The sequence below is a fragment of the Chrysoperla carnea genome, chromosome X (assembly GCF_905475395.1).
Source record: "Chrysoperla carnea chromosome X, inChrCarn1.1, whole genome shotgun sequence".
NCBI lineage: Eukaryota > Metazoa > Arthropoda > Insecta > Neuroptera > Chrysopidae > Chrysoperla > Chrysoperla carnea.
This window is the reverse complement of record NC_058342.1, coordinates 34,136,205-34,152,782: the sequence shown is the minus strand read 5'-3', so window position 1 is coordinate 34,152,782 and position 16,578 is coordinate 34,136,205. Positions and strand designations below refer to the sequence as shown.

The window sequence follows — 16,578 nt, the reverse complement described above, 5'->3', positions numbered from 1 at the left end:
GCACAATATTTTACGTGGATCATTTTATTAGTTTTTTTGACGATTTTTAATTTTTTTTTTATAAAAAACAAACAAACAAGTGTTTTGTGAAAAACCTCAAACCTCTGGTGGTAAAAATTTTTTAAATGTTTATAAAATATGTAAAATTTTGTATGTATGTGGAATGATAGATAGACCTCAGCAATTAAATACCGATTAATAAAAGTCAAATCCACAAAAATTTTGATCCAAGTTTAATTCCAAAGTCATTTGATCTATTTTAAACACATTTGGAGGGGAGAGTATTCAAAAGATCCAACTTTTCTCAACTAGAATAAGGAGTACAGTCAAAACCGGCTATAACAACATTAAAAGGATCTACAATTATGGTCCTTTTATCCGATAGTCATTATAAACGATTTATTCATTCTATCCACGAAGTATAGATACAAGGAGTGCGAACGTAATGTTGAACGAATGGTCTCCATTTAGGAGACAGTGTACAAGCATCGGTACGTCCTGAATTCTTGCGCAGTTTAGTGGCAGAAAAGAGAACTATGCTCTGAGTTTATTATTGTGTACAAGCATCGATACGTCTTGAATTCTTGCGCAGCTCAGTGGGAGAAAAGAGAACTATGATGTGGGTTTATTATTGTATACAAACATCGGTACGTCCTGAATTCTTGCGCAGCCAGTGGCAGAAAAAAGAACTATGATCAGGATTTATTATCGTGTACATCAATACCATGGAAAAGCAGGCCTATATCGTTCGGACTCCTTGTATCTATACTTCGTGATTCTATCTCTCAGAAGAATTATTTTCTGAGAGAGAGACTCGCAATTTTGATGACTCACAAACAATAAACGTTGATATACCAGAGTTGGGAGGCCCCCCTCAAGAAAAAAATTATACTTGACAATTCAATTTTTTGTTCACCAATTTTTGAGATTTGAGGCTTTTATTAATTGAACCTAGAATATACAAAAAATTGAGGTACTTTTTATTTGAGAATGTGTTTTTTCAAATAATTTTTGTTTTTGAGAATAATTGTGTAAAAAATAAAAAATAAACGCAGCTAAAATATTGTACCGAAATTTTTTTTGATTACGTACTAATTTCACAATAATCGAATTTCATTTTACCATCTTTCTTATTCTAAATTTTATTGAAAGCAATTTGAAAATCGATTTGTCAGTATTATTATTTAATCATAGACGTGGATTGTTTGCCGTTTTACAGATAGTGTTGGATCACTCGAGTGATGGCGTGCCCAAAAATTTATGTTTATTAATTTATTGGCGTTGGTTCTTCGCCTTCGAAAATCTCCTAAGAAAAAATTCAACAGATGTTTAATCGTAAGATTTAGGGAATCAATTTACGCATGCTTCACATGTCAAAAAAAGGACATCTAGTACAAAACAGCAAAATGGCGGCACATTTAAAAATAACATCGAAAATAGAACAACGTTTATTTGCAAAAATAATCGAAATTTATTAGGTTCGAATTAAGTTGCATGTAGAATTTGGAAAATGATAAGAAGGTAAAAATGAAAATGATACCCAATTTGAATAGTACAATAAAAACATTTTTTTATACCGAGAAAAAATATTTTCTTCACTTGTTTTTTTTGGAAATTTGTACGTAAAAATGAAAAATAATAGGATGGCGATCGACCTGGAAATGTTTGAAAATTTTGAGAACGTGAAAATTCAGGGAAAATGATAGAGCCTCATGAATTGAAAGTGAAGGTTTTTTAATCCGAAGATGGTTTTCTATTTTTCAAATAAAATAATTTTTGTGCTATAAGAGAAATTCGATCGCCATCCTGAATAACTTTTTTAAAACAATTTTCATTCCTTTGTAAATTTAATATACTTGTTTTGTATTTCCTCCGATCTGATCCGACCTGAATGTGGTGATGAAAGAGGAAATGGAACAAATGTGTTTTCATGTGTTTTTCACTTGATGTAAATCAGTGAGTAAACCAATGAAAGCTCATCAGTCATTTTACATATTTTTGAATTAAAATAATAAATAAAATAAAATAAATGATTTTTACATGAAAAAATGAAACTGAAATTATGAAAATGCAAACAAAACATTCTTTGTATCAATTCATATGTAATTATTAATTATATAAAATATACAATATCATTTAATAACCATTGTTGTAAGCCTTTTCTAACCCGTAACCCAAATTTGGTAATTTTTGGATTTTGATGACGTCACTATGTTAAAAAATCGATTCTTTTGATAACACAAGCAAATTTTATGTAACCCGAATGGAATTTTTTTTGAAACCCACTAATATTGGGCCAAGTTTTTCATTTTTGATGTTAGTTTATCGCTAGCACTTATCTTTGTGGTAAATATCGGGACCAGGACCCCAGAATCTTGAAAGCTATCGCAGGTAGGTTAAAACTGATAAGAAAATTGAAAAGTATGACTCAAATTTAGTAGGATTACATACTTTGTTGATCAATATTGGATATTTTTTGGATATGATAGAGCAAAATAAAAATTTTTGGATTTAGATGACGTCACTATGTTCAAAAAATCGATTTTTTTGATAACACAGGCAAATTTTAACCAATCCGAATGAAATTTTTTTTGAAACCCACTAATTTTGGGCCAAGTTTTTCATTTTTGATGTTAGTTTATCGCTAGCACTCATCTTTGTGGTATATATCAGGACCAGGACCTCAGAATCATGAAACTTATTGAAGGTAGGTTAAAACTGATCAGAAAATTGAAAAGAATGACCCAAATTTAGTAGGATTACATACTTTGTTGATCAATATTGGATATAATTTGGCTGTGATAGAGCAAAATTAAAATTTTTGGATTTTGATGACGTCACTATGTTCAAAAAATCGATTTTTTTGATAACACAGGCAAATTTTAACCAATCCGAATGAAATTTTTTTTGAAACCCACTAATTTTGGGCCAAGTTTTTCATTTTTGATGTTAGTTTATCGCTAGCACTCATCTTTGTGGTATATATCAGGACCAGGACCTCAGAATCTGGAAACTTATTGAAGGTAGGTTAAAACTGATCAGAAAATTGAAAAGAATGACCCAAATTTAGTAGGATTACATACTTTGTTGATCAATATTGGATATAATTTGGCTGTGATAGAGCAAAATTAAAATTTTTGGATTTTGATGACGTCACTATGTTCAAAAAATCGATTTTTGTGATAACACAGGCAAATTTTATCCGATCAGAATGGAATTTTTTTTGAAATCCACTAATTTTGGGTCAAGTTTTTCATTTTTGACGTTATTTTATCGCTAGCACTCATCTTTGTGGTAAATATTGGGACCAGGACCTCAGAATCTTGAAAAGTATGACCTAAATTTAGTAGGATTACATACATTGTTTGTCAATATTGGATATAATTTGGGTGAGATAGAGCAAAATTAAAATTTTTGGATTTTGATGACGTCACTATGTTCAAAAAATCGACTTTTTTGATAACACAGGCAAATTTAATCCAATCCGAATGGAATTTTTTTTGAAGCCACTAATTTTGGATCAAGTTTTTTATCTTTGTGATAAATATCGGTACCAGATATCGGGACTATTGATCTTCGATAAAGTGCATAATCGGTAAGTTGTAGAACTCTTTTATCTTGTTTACTTGAGAAAAATTCTTTAATATTGAAAAAAGTAGTAATTTGTGCATTACTATTTTAAAAATGTTTAATTAAGTGATTAAAATGGTATTCGTTGCGTGCGTGTTCCACGATTATTGTAATTGATTAAATTAATAACTATATTTATTAAAATTACCGAAGCTTAATTTATTGCAATCTCATTTAAATATAAATAAATTCGAACAGAAATTAGTAATTTTATAAATCTATTATCATCCAACTAATTACGCGATTATGACTGGACAGAATTGTGCGGATGTGAATCTCAAGTACGAGACCGAACTTAATGACCCGTTCTGATAGCTTTCCTTTGTATGGCCTTCATGCAGACGAGAGAGTTTTGCACGAGAACTAAGAAAACACATCTTCTTAGACAGTGTTGATTACTCTGTCACATTACTCATACATACATGTCACACATATATAACTGATATTCCCATATAATACATACTCTACGATTTGCGCTCTCGCGGGTAAACAGTGATGTTTACGAAAAAATATTTTAAACAAAAGTTGTTAATTCTTTTATAAGGAGCATTTTTTACCGTTAAACTTTTGTTATATCTCTAACGGTTTATAAGACGGGTTCTATGGACCCAAGACCCAATTCACCTATGTTGCTCATTTACGAACTCGACCTCTCTTTTTACGTCCTAAGCACGCTATAACAATTTCAACTTGATATCTTTTTTCGTTTTTGAGTAATCGTGATGACAGACGGACAGACGACAGACAGACAACCGGAAATGGACTAATTAGATGATTTCATGAACATTTATATCAAATTTTGTTCATAGTTATAAACTTGGGACTAAACTTAGTATACCTTGGTATATTTCATATATACATGGTATAAAAAGTAAAGAATCCCAATATATAAATTTCAAAATCTCTCCAGTCGCGATCTCGTTTATGGGTCTCTACCCACTACAACCTTTGTAAAATATTATAATTATTGATTTTAAATATATTATTTATGTACCTACAGGATACCTATTTATTTACAGAGTGATTATATTTTATTGATGACAACTTAATGATAATCAGGATCCATCAAAATTTTATTAACCTTCTTAAAAAAAACAATTGCTTCCTTTTAATTTTCAGAAAAGTATCAATTTATAGTTTGATATATCCGTTATTTAAATGTAAGACATTTAGGATACCGTAGATTTTTCAAAAGTAGAATAGTTTGAGTTTTGTTAGCTTAGAGCATTGTTAGGAATTTGAAAAATATGTTATCATTTAGGCCAATTAAATAATTTAATTACCTTGCTTGAAACATAATGCAAATGTTTATGTAATTACTTTTAATGTTATTACAGTAAAACTGTATTTACAATTCAATAACAAAGAGGTGTGATTGTTAACATAATTAGTTTTAAACAATCTTTAGTCAAAATGTGTTATAACGACATTATACAATTACCAGTGGCGGATTAGCATATAGTTAGTGAGGCGCCAAATAGATTTACGTAGACTAAAAAAACACACCCGTAGATAAAATTTGCTAAGGGCCCGCGCTGGCTTAATCTGGGAAAGATAATTATGGTCGTTATGTCCAACAAAGAAAATGCTATTAGGAACTAATTTGATGGCTTTTTCACTAAAAACAACCCTCTCCGAAGAAAAATGAAAGTCCGGCCATCAAAAGACAAGCTGGAGTTAGACTCAACCGACCCTTTTGTGTTCCAACTTTGCCTTTTGAAGATTTGGGCTTTAATTGTTTTCTTATTTGATTTGGGCTTTTAATGTGAATTGGGTTAATATCCAGTAGGTACTTTCCATTAGTGACAACTTCCCTGCATCTCTACTCCCTTTTTTGTATCAAAATATCATGGATTTTTGCGGGTTTCAAAATTGAGATAGAGGGTTGCAAATCTGCATGTAAGCTGACTTAGTGTCCAGAATGATCGTTTTGGGGGTATACAGAAAATTCACGAATTTTTGCAGTTTTGAAAGCTTTGCACATCTTCAAAATTCTTCTAAATTGAGCTAGAAAATTAGAAATCAATCTAAGAATTGAATTAATGTTAAGAAAGTGTCCTTTGGTAGTTTTGACAACCCAGTGCCAAATCTCATTTTAGTAGAAAGCAGTGAAAACAAACAATTGACTGTTAATTATTGAAATACCCTGTAAAGAATGTGTTGAATATCAGTGTTAGCATTATTTTTTATGAATTTCAAGAGCTTAAAAAACCTGCACAATTATGGCGACCTTGCAACTGCCACTTATTTGGTTTTCCAAAATTTTCGAAAGTACTTACTAGAATTTGTTTCGTTTTTCGAGAATATTTCGCAAGAACACTGGTTGAAGATACTTGCAAATTTTTAATTCTCTATCTTGTATAGTTTTAGAGAAAATGGACATCAAAGTTTTGAGCACGCTCTAAAAATTTCAGCTTGATTTGTTTTTTCGTTTGTGAGTTATCGTGATCACAGACAGACAGACGGACAACCGGAAATGAACTACTTAGGTGATTTTATGAACACCTAGAGCAAAATATAGTTGGTAACATCAATATTTCTAAGCGTTACAAACTTGGGACTAAACTTAGTATATACCTAATCGAAGAGAAATATGGTCTTAGTGATGGAGCTCTGCTACTCACAAATTTTTTGTTATATCACTTAAAATAAAATAAATGAATGAATCAAAAAAATAATAGTAATAATAATAATTTCATGTCAGTTTCACAACAATACGTTAATTTTTTTTCTGCTGAATCAAAGTATCCATTAATTGGGGAAGTCATTGTGACAAACACAAACACATCAAATTCACGATTTTATAATAAATTTTTTTTTCTAACATGATTTTTTTGTATATAAATAAAACTGAAACTAAAATAAAAAATTTAATCGTTGCTTCTTTAGTTATTTAAATCATTCACACACAGTTTTTGATACAACAATTGCTATGTGGAAAAAGCTAATTTTTATTGTTGTGATTTGTAGCCAGGCCTTTGCAAGTGTGGATCAGGCATTTACGGAAAATGAAATTGTTTCGGATGTTATTGACGTGCCTCCTTATCAATTGGTTGAGGTAATTATAAAATTTTATTATTTCTTAAGTAAACTGAATCTGACCCGTGCGCAAGGCAGATATCGAAAAATTGCATTCTTATTTTTCGACTACATTCATGAAGTTATAACAGAATTCATCAGCAAAGGAATTGAAAATAGGGTACAAATAATTTCAACCACAAGTCTAAACTTGCTTTGACGTTCGTACTACCTTAAGAATACTTTCTCGAAATTTTAAGTTAATAATGTTTCTTTGTCTGTAATGCCTCAACAACCTTAAGTAATTTATTGAATTTAGGTAAAATATCCAAGTGGCGGTGTGGTAAAACTAGGAAATTACCTAACTCCAACACAAGTATTACAAAAACCATCTGTAAAATTTACGGGCGATCCTAGCAAGTACTATTTACTATGTATGACAGATCCAGATGCGCCAAGTCGTGCTGAACCAACAATGCGTGAATTTGAACATTGGCTAGTTGGAAATATACCTGGTGACAAAGTATGCTATGGCGAAACTATAGCCGATTACATCCCATCAGCGCCACCGGAAAATACTGGCTATCATCGATATATATTTTTAATTTACGAACAACCTGGTTATATCCAATTCGATGAACCACGTTTGACAAACACATCAACATCCGGTCGTCCAAAATTTTCGATACGTAATCTTGCCAAAAAATATGGCGTTGGTGATCCAATTTTTGGTAACTTCTATCAAGCCCAATACGATGAATCGGTTCCATCAATTTATGCTATGTTGGATAATTAATATGATTGTACTTCCGTAACTTCCGTAATTAGAATTCAATTGAAGATAAATTTACAACGTAAATTTTTTTTTTTTTTTGTTACTTTTCGCGTAATTTGATTTTTATACGACTATCAAAACACATTTTGATAGACGTATAATGAATTTTAAGGTCAGTTTTTCTGACAATATTCAAATATGTCATTACGGGTTAAATGTTCTCTTTTATATTGATTAAAATGATCCCTATTTTGTGTGTAAAATTGTAATAGATAAAAAATGATCCCCTATCATGTGGCGGGTCTTTAATGTGTTGATTTAGATGATTTAACCAGTGATTTTTCTGTTTATACCAATCGTTGACGCAACGTAAAAGAAGAATTATTATTTTATGTGAACTATTTGGTAAAAACGCAGTGGGATCATTTTACCCACTTGTTCTTACAAGGTCGGTAAAACGATCTCTTTTGAGAAATATTAAATAAATAATTTGAACAAATTAAAAGGAAATTGGCATGCTAATATTGCAACACTTGAATAAAGTTACATTAAAGTTAAAATTACACTTTTTCTTAAGGGGATCATTTTGGGACACCCTCCCCTACATTATTATGTTTGGAAACGACCTTTTTTCCCAAGTACAGTATGGTTTGTAACTAATAGAATTATGTAATTTGAATAAAGAATTAATTAAAGCATTTTTATCAAGTAATTTTAATTTTCTTTTTTAAATCCTGTTTGGCAAACTAATTAGTTCGATTTTTTTTTAAGTTTGAATATTATAAGGACATGGGAAAGATCATTAAAGATAAGTAATTATAATACAAAAAATTTAATATAAATTACTTTTTGTAAATGTTTACATAATTGGTTTTAATATTATCACAGTAAAACTGTGTTTACAATTCTATCACGTTGAAAAATAATGAATAACTTTTGTTACAACAATGTGTTATTGTTTACACAATTGGTTTTAAGTTTACAGTCAAACTGGGTTCAAAGAATTTTAAAGTAAAACAAATTTTTTTTTATTTTGATAAAGAGAAAAAACATTATTAAGCAACAATTATTTCAATTAAAAATCAGTGTTACATGGTCTTCGATCTAAAAACAACCGAAGTCGTTTTAATTTAACATTTTGGTTATAGGTTTACGAACTGTATCATCTCTGCCCTTAGTAATACGTTCCTCAGATAACCACTTCTAGATTGCGTTGAGTATTGATTGAACAATTGTGAGTGACCTGCTTGCATGAGTTTTGATCCCCTAAATTTTAATTTTTTAAATTGTAAAACAATTATAAATGAACATCTTGACTAAGATTTGAACCCTAGACCTTTTGGTTAGAAGTCCAACACTCAAACCCCCATTTTAAATCACAGTAAAAAGAGAATACGTAAATTTTATTGTTTTTTTAGTTAATTTTGATTTGTTTCTTGAAGTCTCTAAAAGTTTTAAATCAAAGTTTGTAATGTTTGAAGTCCATTTGGTACATTTTTGTTGTTATTTGGTGTTAGCTTTTGTATCCGGTCGCGGAATTAAGTTCTCAATATAACTAAACAGCAATTTTACCTAAACCACGATTACCATATTAAATCATTACACCTGTATAACGAAGTTTGACTGTACATGTAACACTTGTATATTGTAATATTTTTGCTGTACCATTAATTGGGGAAACCAATGTGACAAACGCAGATAATAATTATAATTTATAATTCACTTTTTTTATGATAATTTTTTTTTTTTATTTAAATAAAAGTGAAAAATCTAATTGCTATATTTTTTTTTATTCATTCAATGGTCATTTCTATGATAATTACCATGTGGAAAAAATTAGTTTTTATTGTTGTGATTTTTAGCCAGGCATTTGCAAGTGTGGATCAGGCATTTACGAAAAATGAAATTGTTCCGGATGTTGTTGACGTACCTCCTTATCAATTGCTTGAGGTAATTATGAAATTTTATTATTTCTTAATAAACGATGATACATAAAATGATAGTGACATCTTTAGGCACAGGCGTACTGAGGAGGAGTAGGCCAGGAAAGCTTTTTTTAGGCCAAAAATTTGTGATTCACAATATGAAAAGCAGCAAAATTTGAGAGACACAATTTAATTTATGTATTTTAATTTAATTTAGGTAAAATATCCAAGTGGAGTTGAGGTAAATCTAGGAAATAATCTAAACCCAACACAAGTATTACAAAAACCGCAAGTCAAATTTAATGGAGACCCAAGCAAATACTATTTACTGGCCATGGTCGATCCAGATGCGCCAAGTCGTGCCGAGCCAAAATTGCGTGAAATTGAGCATTGGGTAGTTGGAAATATACCTGGGGATAAAGTATGCCGTGGGGAAACCATCGCCGTATACATTCCACCTACTCCACCAATGGGTACCGGTTATCATCGATATGTATTTTTAATTTACGAACAACCGGGGCACATCGAATTTGATGAGGCACGTTTAACAAATATTTCATCTTTAGGACGTACAAATTTTTCGATTCGTAATCTGGCCAATAAATACGGTTTGGGTGAACCGATTTTTGGTAACTTCTTCCAATCTCAATTCATTCAACTTCAAGACGTTTTGGAAATACTTGTTTGAGAAAAATATTGGCTTCTTTTCCTTTATTTTTTGAGTATTTAACTCCTTAATAATTTACAGAGCCAAAGTAGGAAAGAGCGTGAAGTTCCTATCAAGTAAGTTTAAAACTTCAAGTTTTGATCAAGTACAAAAAAGCAAAAGAATAAAAAAAAAATCAAAAAGTAATAATTTGTAATTTAGACGAATTAATTGTTAAGCCTCTTTTAATAAGTCGGATTATTATATTTTGTAAAATATAGAAATTACATAATTTGAATAAAGTTTTAATTGTACATATGTAATTTAAATCTTTTTTTAATTATTTCACACCTTTTAAAAATTCCAAATCGCGAAATTTAACTATGGGCGTATTTTTAGTTAGGTTAAAAATCTCCACAGTAGAATATACGAAAATATCAATTTTCACTTCTAGTTTATAGTATGAATTATGAAACTTCTGTTATAATGTAATAAAAACAAGTGAAAACAAACAATTGACTGAGTTAATTGTTGAAAAACCATGCATAGACAGTGTTTATTACTCTATCATATTACACATACATACATGCCACACATACATAACTAATATTCTCATATAATACAATATGCACTCTCACGGATAAACAGTGATGTTTCCAAAAAAATGTTTCAATTAAAAGTTGTTCATTTTTTTATAAGGAACATTTTTTACATTTAAACTTTGTTTCTATCTTTAACGGTTTACAAGATGGGTCCTACGTACCCAAGATCCAATTGAGCTACGTTGCTCATTTACGAACTCGACCTCACTTTTTACGCCCTAAGTACGCTAGTAAAATTTCAGCTTGATATCTCTTTTCGTTTTTGAGTTATCGTGATGACAATTACTTAGGTGATATTATGAACATTATACCAAAATTTGGTTCGTAGCATCAATATTTTTAAGCGTAAAAAACTTGGGACTAAATTTAGTGTACCTTGGTATATTTCATATACATGGTATATTAAAATATGAGGTATTAAAATAAATAAACTCGATTACATAATTTTTTTAAATATATAGTTTGAGACACAGCCATTTATAATATTTGACTTTGGTAAACAGCCTTAATAGATACAGTGCATTTGTAAAATGTTCAATAAATTTATTCAAATAGTAAAAGACAAAGTTATATAATTTTAATAAAGTAGAATAAGTAAACAGATAAAACAAGGACAGATATAAAATAATAAAGTGAGATCAGACAATCACATAATGCTGAATGTAATAACATAAATTCAAGAGTGCAAATATTTTTTGACTGTTTGAAAACAAAGGAAGGAAAATTTTTCAGTAACATATTATTATTATAGGAAACATAATATTCGGAAAAAGAATCAGTTTGTGAAAAATCTAACCCATAATGGATGGATAAAATTTTCATATACAACAAAAATTGAAAATAATGGTCACAAAAAACTAATTTTCCCATCATAATACAAGGTAAATTTTCATTTTTCAATTGATTTTCGTTAAATATGATTGATTTCTTTTGTAAATAACCATAAATTGTATCTGATTATGAAATTGTAACAAATGTTATAATTTACTTTCACTTCAAAATTTTAAACCATAAGGTAACAAAAATTTTGGCAAACAAAATTTACATTTGTATACTAAACTTTTTGTGGGAATTTCTAAATTAAGCTTTGGCATTGTTTTAAGTTTTGTGTATGACTATTATTAGTATACAAATGTTTATTATTTATGTTTATGCCAAAATCTATTTTTAAATTGTAAACACTTAAATTTTTTTTTACGACTCACGAATTTGTTTGTAACGACTTAACGTCAAAAAAATTTTAACGAATCCATATGGTTTAATTTAAAGTGGTGCAATATTACTCAATTATCAGAATTCAGTGAAGAATTTCAGATTTCCCCTGCTTTAAATTCTGATGCAATAAAGGATCGATTGCGCAACTCAAACGTAAAGTCGGTATACTTCCTACTTAATTGATTTTGTTTTGTGTTTGTAGTTAGCAAAAATGGACGCGTTTTTAAATCTTTTTGATCCTGCGGGAAATGATTCAGCTGCAGCAGGGAATAGTGATTGGACTAATAATAATGATGTTGCCAATCGATCATCAAATATTAGACATCATCGAAATTTTTCTGGTAAATCAAGGGGATCTTTTAGTAGTCTACCGCCAGAACCTCAGGCGGGAAATATTGAGTATAAATTAAAATTGGTTAATCCAACGAAACATCGATTCGAGCATTTAGTTACGCAGGTAAAACTTTATTTCTAATTAATTCACTTTTTTTTCAGCCATTGTTTCCTGGAAATGTAAACTTATGAGGGGGGAAATACAACGTTAGTGTTGGAGCTCTGTTGATTTTTCTTGAACCAATTCGAAAAACATCAGCTAATTTTCTTATTTTTTGCCTATTTACTTTTGAATTCGACAGAAACGAAAGTTTTTAACCGAAAGATTCCATGACATGGTCGTTTCCATGCGATTTTTATGTTTTTAGTTTGTTAATTTTGAGGTTAAGTTTCGATCTTTTTATGCTATAGCAGCCGCTAAGACTTCTAAGAAACGGCATAAGGTCGATCTTCACTCATTTGATAACCAGATGAGATATTTTTATGAATTTTTATTGATTTTTAAACATGCCTATCATAGTTTTTCAATCGAAAAGTGTTCATGACTATTTTTAATCTAATTTTTTCCATAAACGATTTTTTTGCAGGCAAGCCTATACCTTTAATTTCGTAATTATCTTTCTTCTGATACTAATTTCGATTAGCTAACAGATTGGTGAAGTTACCTCATCAAGTATGAACATATAAGTCAATATAAGTAACTACACCCTTATAAAATAGTCCGATTGAATTCCGATTCAAATTTCATATTCATGATGCCACAGACAGACACACACACATAGCGGTCAAACTTATAAAACCCCGTTTTAATTAACCCCTTTTCTCAACTGGTTATCAAATGGGTGAGGATCGTTCTTATACCGTTTCTTGTATTATTATGCCTAAAAAGTTTAAGGGGCTTCCACTAAATATTGAGTCCAGGGCTTCCGAATTCTAAACCCGACCTTAGTGATTATCCTCTTTTAATGACAGTAAAAACTGATAAATTTTAGATGAAATGGCGTCTCCGAGAAGGACAAGGAGAAGCAATTTATGAAATGGGTGTGGAAGATAATGGAGCATTAGCTGGATTATCTCAAAGTGAAATGAACGCAAGTTTGGAAACATTGGAGAAGATGGCATTACAATTGGGGGCGACAATTGGGGTATTACGTAAACGTATCTTGTTGAATGGTCGTGTTGTAGCTGAAGTATTAGTTCGAAAAATACCAGAGAATCAGAATAACATTGATGTACGTGTAGCTGTGATGGGAGGCGCTGATGCTGGTAAATCTACTCTGTTGGGTGTGTTGACACAAGGACAATTGGATAATGGTCGTGGTCGTGCCCGATTGAATATGTTTCGACATTTACATGAAGTACAATCTGGTCGTACTTCGTCTATTTCGCACGAGATACTTGGCTTCGATTCTGAGGTACGCAAATTTTTTGTTTGTTTCCAAAATCTTTTCTTTTTTTCCATGGTTTTGAAATTTTCTTTCAAAGTTGACAGTTTTTGTTAATTTTATTTAAAAAAATTTTTCGATTTGTTTTCAGGGTCAAGTAATCAATTACAGTTATTCGGAGTTAATGACTGCTGAAGAGATTTGTGAGGCTTCAACAAAATTGATTACATTTTTGGATTTGGCTGGACATCGAAAGTATATTCGTACCACAGTTTTGGGTTTAACTGGATATTCGCCCCATCACGTTATGCTTGTGGTTAGTAGCTTGTTAATTTCTAACACCTAGACCAAAAAATCCTCTGTGCCCTCCTTAAAAACACCTACCACCCGAAGACGAGACATCTGATTAAATGTTGTTGCACCAAATTTCATAATTGTTGATATTCATTCAATTTTATTGTTGATAGGTTTCTGGCAGTGCTGGAATTTTGTCAACAACACAGGAACATCTTGCCCTAGCCAAAGCATTAGATGTACCATTGTTTATAGTGGTATCCAAGATAGATATTGCATCACCAAAGTATGTCCTAAAAAATGTTGAGCACGCGCTTAAATCTGTAGGCTATCGACGAGTCCCTATGCTTATCAAAAATGATGACGATGTTATCACAGCTGGTGCAAATCAATTGACCGGGAACATCGTGCCAATATTTTGTGTGTCAAGTGTCAACGGTGATGGGTTGGAATTACTGAAAAAGTTCTTGCATGTTCTACCGCCCGGTATTAGTCTAAAAGAGCGCGATAAACTCGAACAAAAAGCGGCTGATTTTCAAATCGATGAAACATTTCGTGTGTCGGGAGTTGGTCAAGTAGTCGGCGGCTTATTGGTTAGTGGATTTATAACTGAAGGTTCCGAAATGCGTATCGGTCCAATGAAAGATGGTACTTTCATGCCTGTTAAAGTGCATTCAGTCCATCGAAACAAAGCACCATGCCAGATGGTTCGCGCCGGACAAAGTGCGTCCATATGCTTAGATCGTCTGGTTCCAGGTCTACGGCATGGGATGGTGTTATTGGGTGGAACACGAACACCAACCAGCACCTATTTTTTCCAAGCTATGGTCTCAGTACTTTATCATTCAACAGCCATATTTCCTGGATTCCAGACCACTGTCCATATTGGAAACATACGTCAGACGGCCGTTATTGAGGGTATTTTTGCAGCAAATGGCATCCATACCAACGAACAAGCTTCGGTATTGTTTCGATTTGTACGCCAACCAGAGTACGTCACTGTTGGCATGCGTCTGTTATTCCGAGAAGGTTTAACCAAGGGTATTGGTAAAGTCACACAAATATTTCCGATTAAACTAAATTCACGGGTAAATGCTGGAGGATCACCTTCAGGATGAATCCACGCTTCATAAACCAGAATATTTTTTTTTTAAATCAATTATTAATGTAATAATTTATAATTAATATAATAATAGGCGTCGCGAGCATGAGTATTATATTTTGTTTGAATTTCGAGATAACGACGTCGATACGTCAATACCGACGCCTAAGTTTTTTTTTTTGAAAAACAAGAGATCATTAAATGAGAATTGTACCTGACTGTTTTTTTTAGAATAAAAAATTTTTGAGTATGAATTTTAGCACAATTTTATTTATTTTGTTTGTGTGATAGATTTTTTTTCCGTTTTTTTTTTAATTTTAACGGCGAGACGTGGCGTGGCCAAGGGTATGATGGCCACAGCCAGAACCAGACACTGACATTGACAGTGACAGTGGCCATTGTCACTGCACTGGACAGACGTCAGACGTGATATAATTAACTGACTGTGAGAATTGGATGAACTGGGATGGCATTGTTTTTATGTTTGGTATTGGATTTTAACGCTAAGATGTCAACGCCACGAGTATCAAAATGTAAACCATTCTCGTTACCATGGAGGTTTCTCTCTAACCTCCATGGTGCTGTGCTATATTTGGCGTTCTGACAATAGTTCTTTTTAGCAATAGTCTTTCTTAGCATTAAAATCCAATTTTTTAGTTGAGCTTTAGATTGAAGTACTTACTAAATTTTTTATGTGATTTTAAATGATTTATTCAGATTTAGTCATCGAATTGCTAATAACAAGGTAAATTTCTTGTAAAAAAGTCTAAATGGAAATATATTTTTTGATTTAAAAATTGCATACTTGTTTTTTTTTTTTGTATCATTTCATTCCCAGATTTTTAACTCTTTTAAGCATGGGCGCCGTCAAAAGGAGGTAAGGCAGCTGCCTTGGTATCTCGATATGGCGTTACAAATTCCCTCCTGCTCCCCCGGTCTGGGTTGCCATAACCCATTGTTTTTACAGGTCAAGTGATTTTGTGTAGTCCGCTCCCGGACCATTATATCTGGTGGAATATTCTCCTGATTTTTTATGATTTTTACCTGTAGCCGGATTTTTTTTTGTAAGTTTATCGACGCGGCGTAAATAAAACAAAATTGCAAATGTTTAAAAAAAATTTTATTTCAACTGAAATATAAGTACATTAAGGGTCATGAAAAATAAAAATTATAAGAAACGATTTTAAAACGATTTCAGATTAATGGTGAGAATTGAAAATCGTTTCAATCATTAATACATTACATACGACTTATTAATTCTTAACATTGGTCAACATTTTTAATTAAAATAAAGAGAAACAAAAAAAAAACTTAAATCTAAAAAAAAAAATATACAATTAAAATCGGTTACGATCATTTGTTACCTGTTTGTCATCGGGTAAGGCTGGTTTAATAACTTTCCCCTTTAGAAGACAATTATTTGTAACAGCCCTGGATTCCGTGACGTGAAAAGTCTGCACTTTTCGAAATCCATGTAAGTTCAGTTTTACTGTGACGGGCTCCTCGCTTATACGAGATAAAATATACAAATCTCTTATAATGACGATATTGTATACGATCTTTTTAATGTCGTTATAACCGATTTTGATCGTATAATGACTTAGTTTTGACTGAAAAAGCATGAATTAAATTAACAATACTAATAATATTAGT

At 31.3% G+C, this 16,578-nt stretch overlaps 2 protein-coding genes across 2 annotated transcripts; both read left to right on the top strand.

The window, feature by feature from the left end:
- Positions 1-6,503: 6,503 nt before the first annotated feature.
- LOC123303078 lies at positions 6,504-10,112 on the top strand. Its single transcript, XM_044886177.1, has 4 exons — positions 6,504-6,688; positions 6,968-7,442; positions 9,219-9,373; positions 9,566-10,112. Exons 1-4 carry the CDS (start codon positions 6,563-6,565, stop codon positions 10,034-10,036), a joined length of 1,227 nt encoding a protein of 408 aa, XP_044742112.1. The 5' UTR covers positions 6,504-6,562; the 3' UTR covers positions 10,037-10,112.
- A 1,185-nt stretch (positions 10,113-11,297) lies between these two features.
- Positions 11,298-15,179, top strand: LOC123302627 (GTP-binding protein 2). Its single transcript, XM_044885651.1, has 5 exons — positions 11,298-11,477; positions 12,014-12,268; positions 13,137-13,559; positions 13,681-13,845; positions 13,997-15,179. Exons 2-5 carry the CDS (start codon positions 12,023-12,025, stop codon positions 14,939-14,941), a joined length of 1,779 nt encoding a protein of 592 aa, XP_044741586.1. The 5' UTR covers positions 11,298-11,477; positions 12,014-12,022; the 3' UTR covers positions 14,942-15,179.
- Positions 15,180-16,578: the final 1,399 nt, after the last annotated feature.

Bases quoted from the DNA above. Each gene is read 5' to 3' on its own strand.
- LOC123303078 (XM_044886177.1), top strand. From the start codon at position 6,563: ATGTGGAAAAAGCTAATTTTTATTGTTGTGATTTGTAGCCAGGCCTTT. The intron at 6,689-6,967 runs GTAATTATAAAA...TATTGAATTTAG, and splicing joins CTCCTTATCAATTGGTTGAG to GTAAAATATCCAAGTGGCGG. The intron at 7,443-9,218 runs AATATGATTGTA...TTTTTTTTATTC, and splicing joins TTATGCTATGTTGGATAATT to ATTCAATGGTCATTTCTATG.
- LOC123302627 (XM_044885651.1), top strand. From the start codon at position 12,023: ATGGACGCGTTTTTAAATCTTTTTGATCCTGCGGGAAATGATTCAGCT. The intron at 12,269-13,136 runs GTAAAACTTTAT...GATAAATTTTAG, and splicing joins TCGAGCATTTAGTTACGCAG to ATGAAATGGCGTCTCCGAGA. The intron at 13,560-13,680 runs GTACGCAAATTT...ATTTGTTTTCAG, and splicing joins TACTTGGCTTCGATTCTGAG to GGTCAAGTAATCAATTACAG.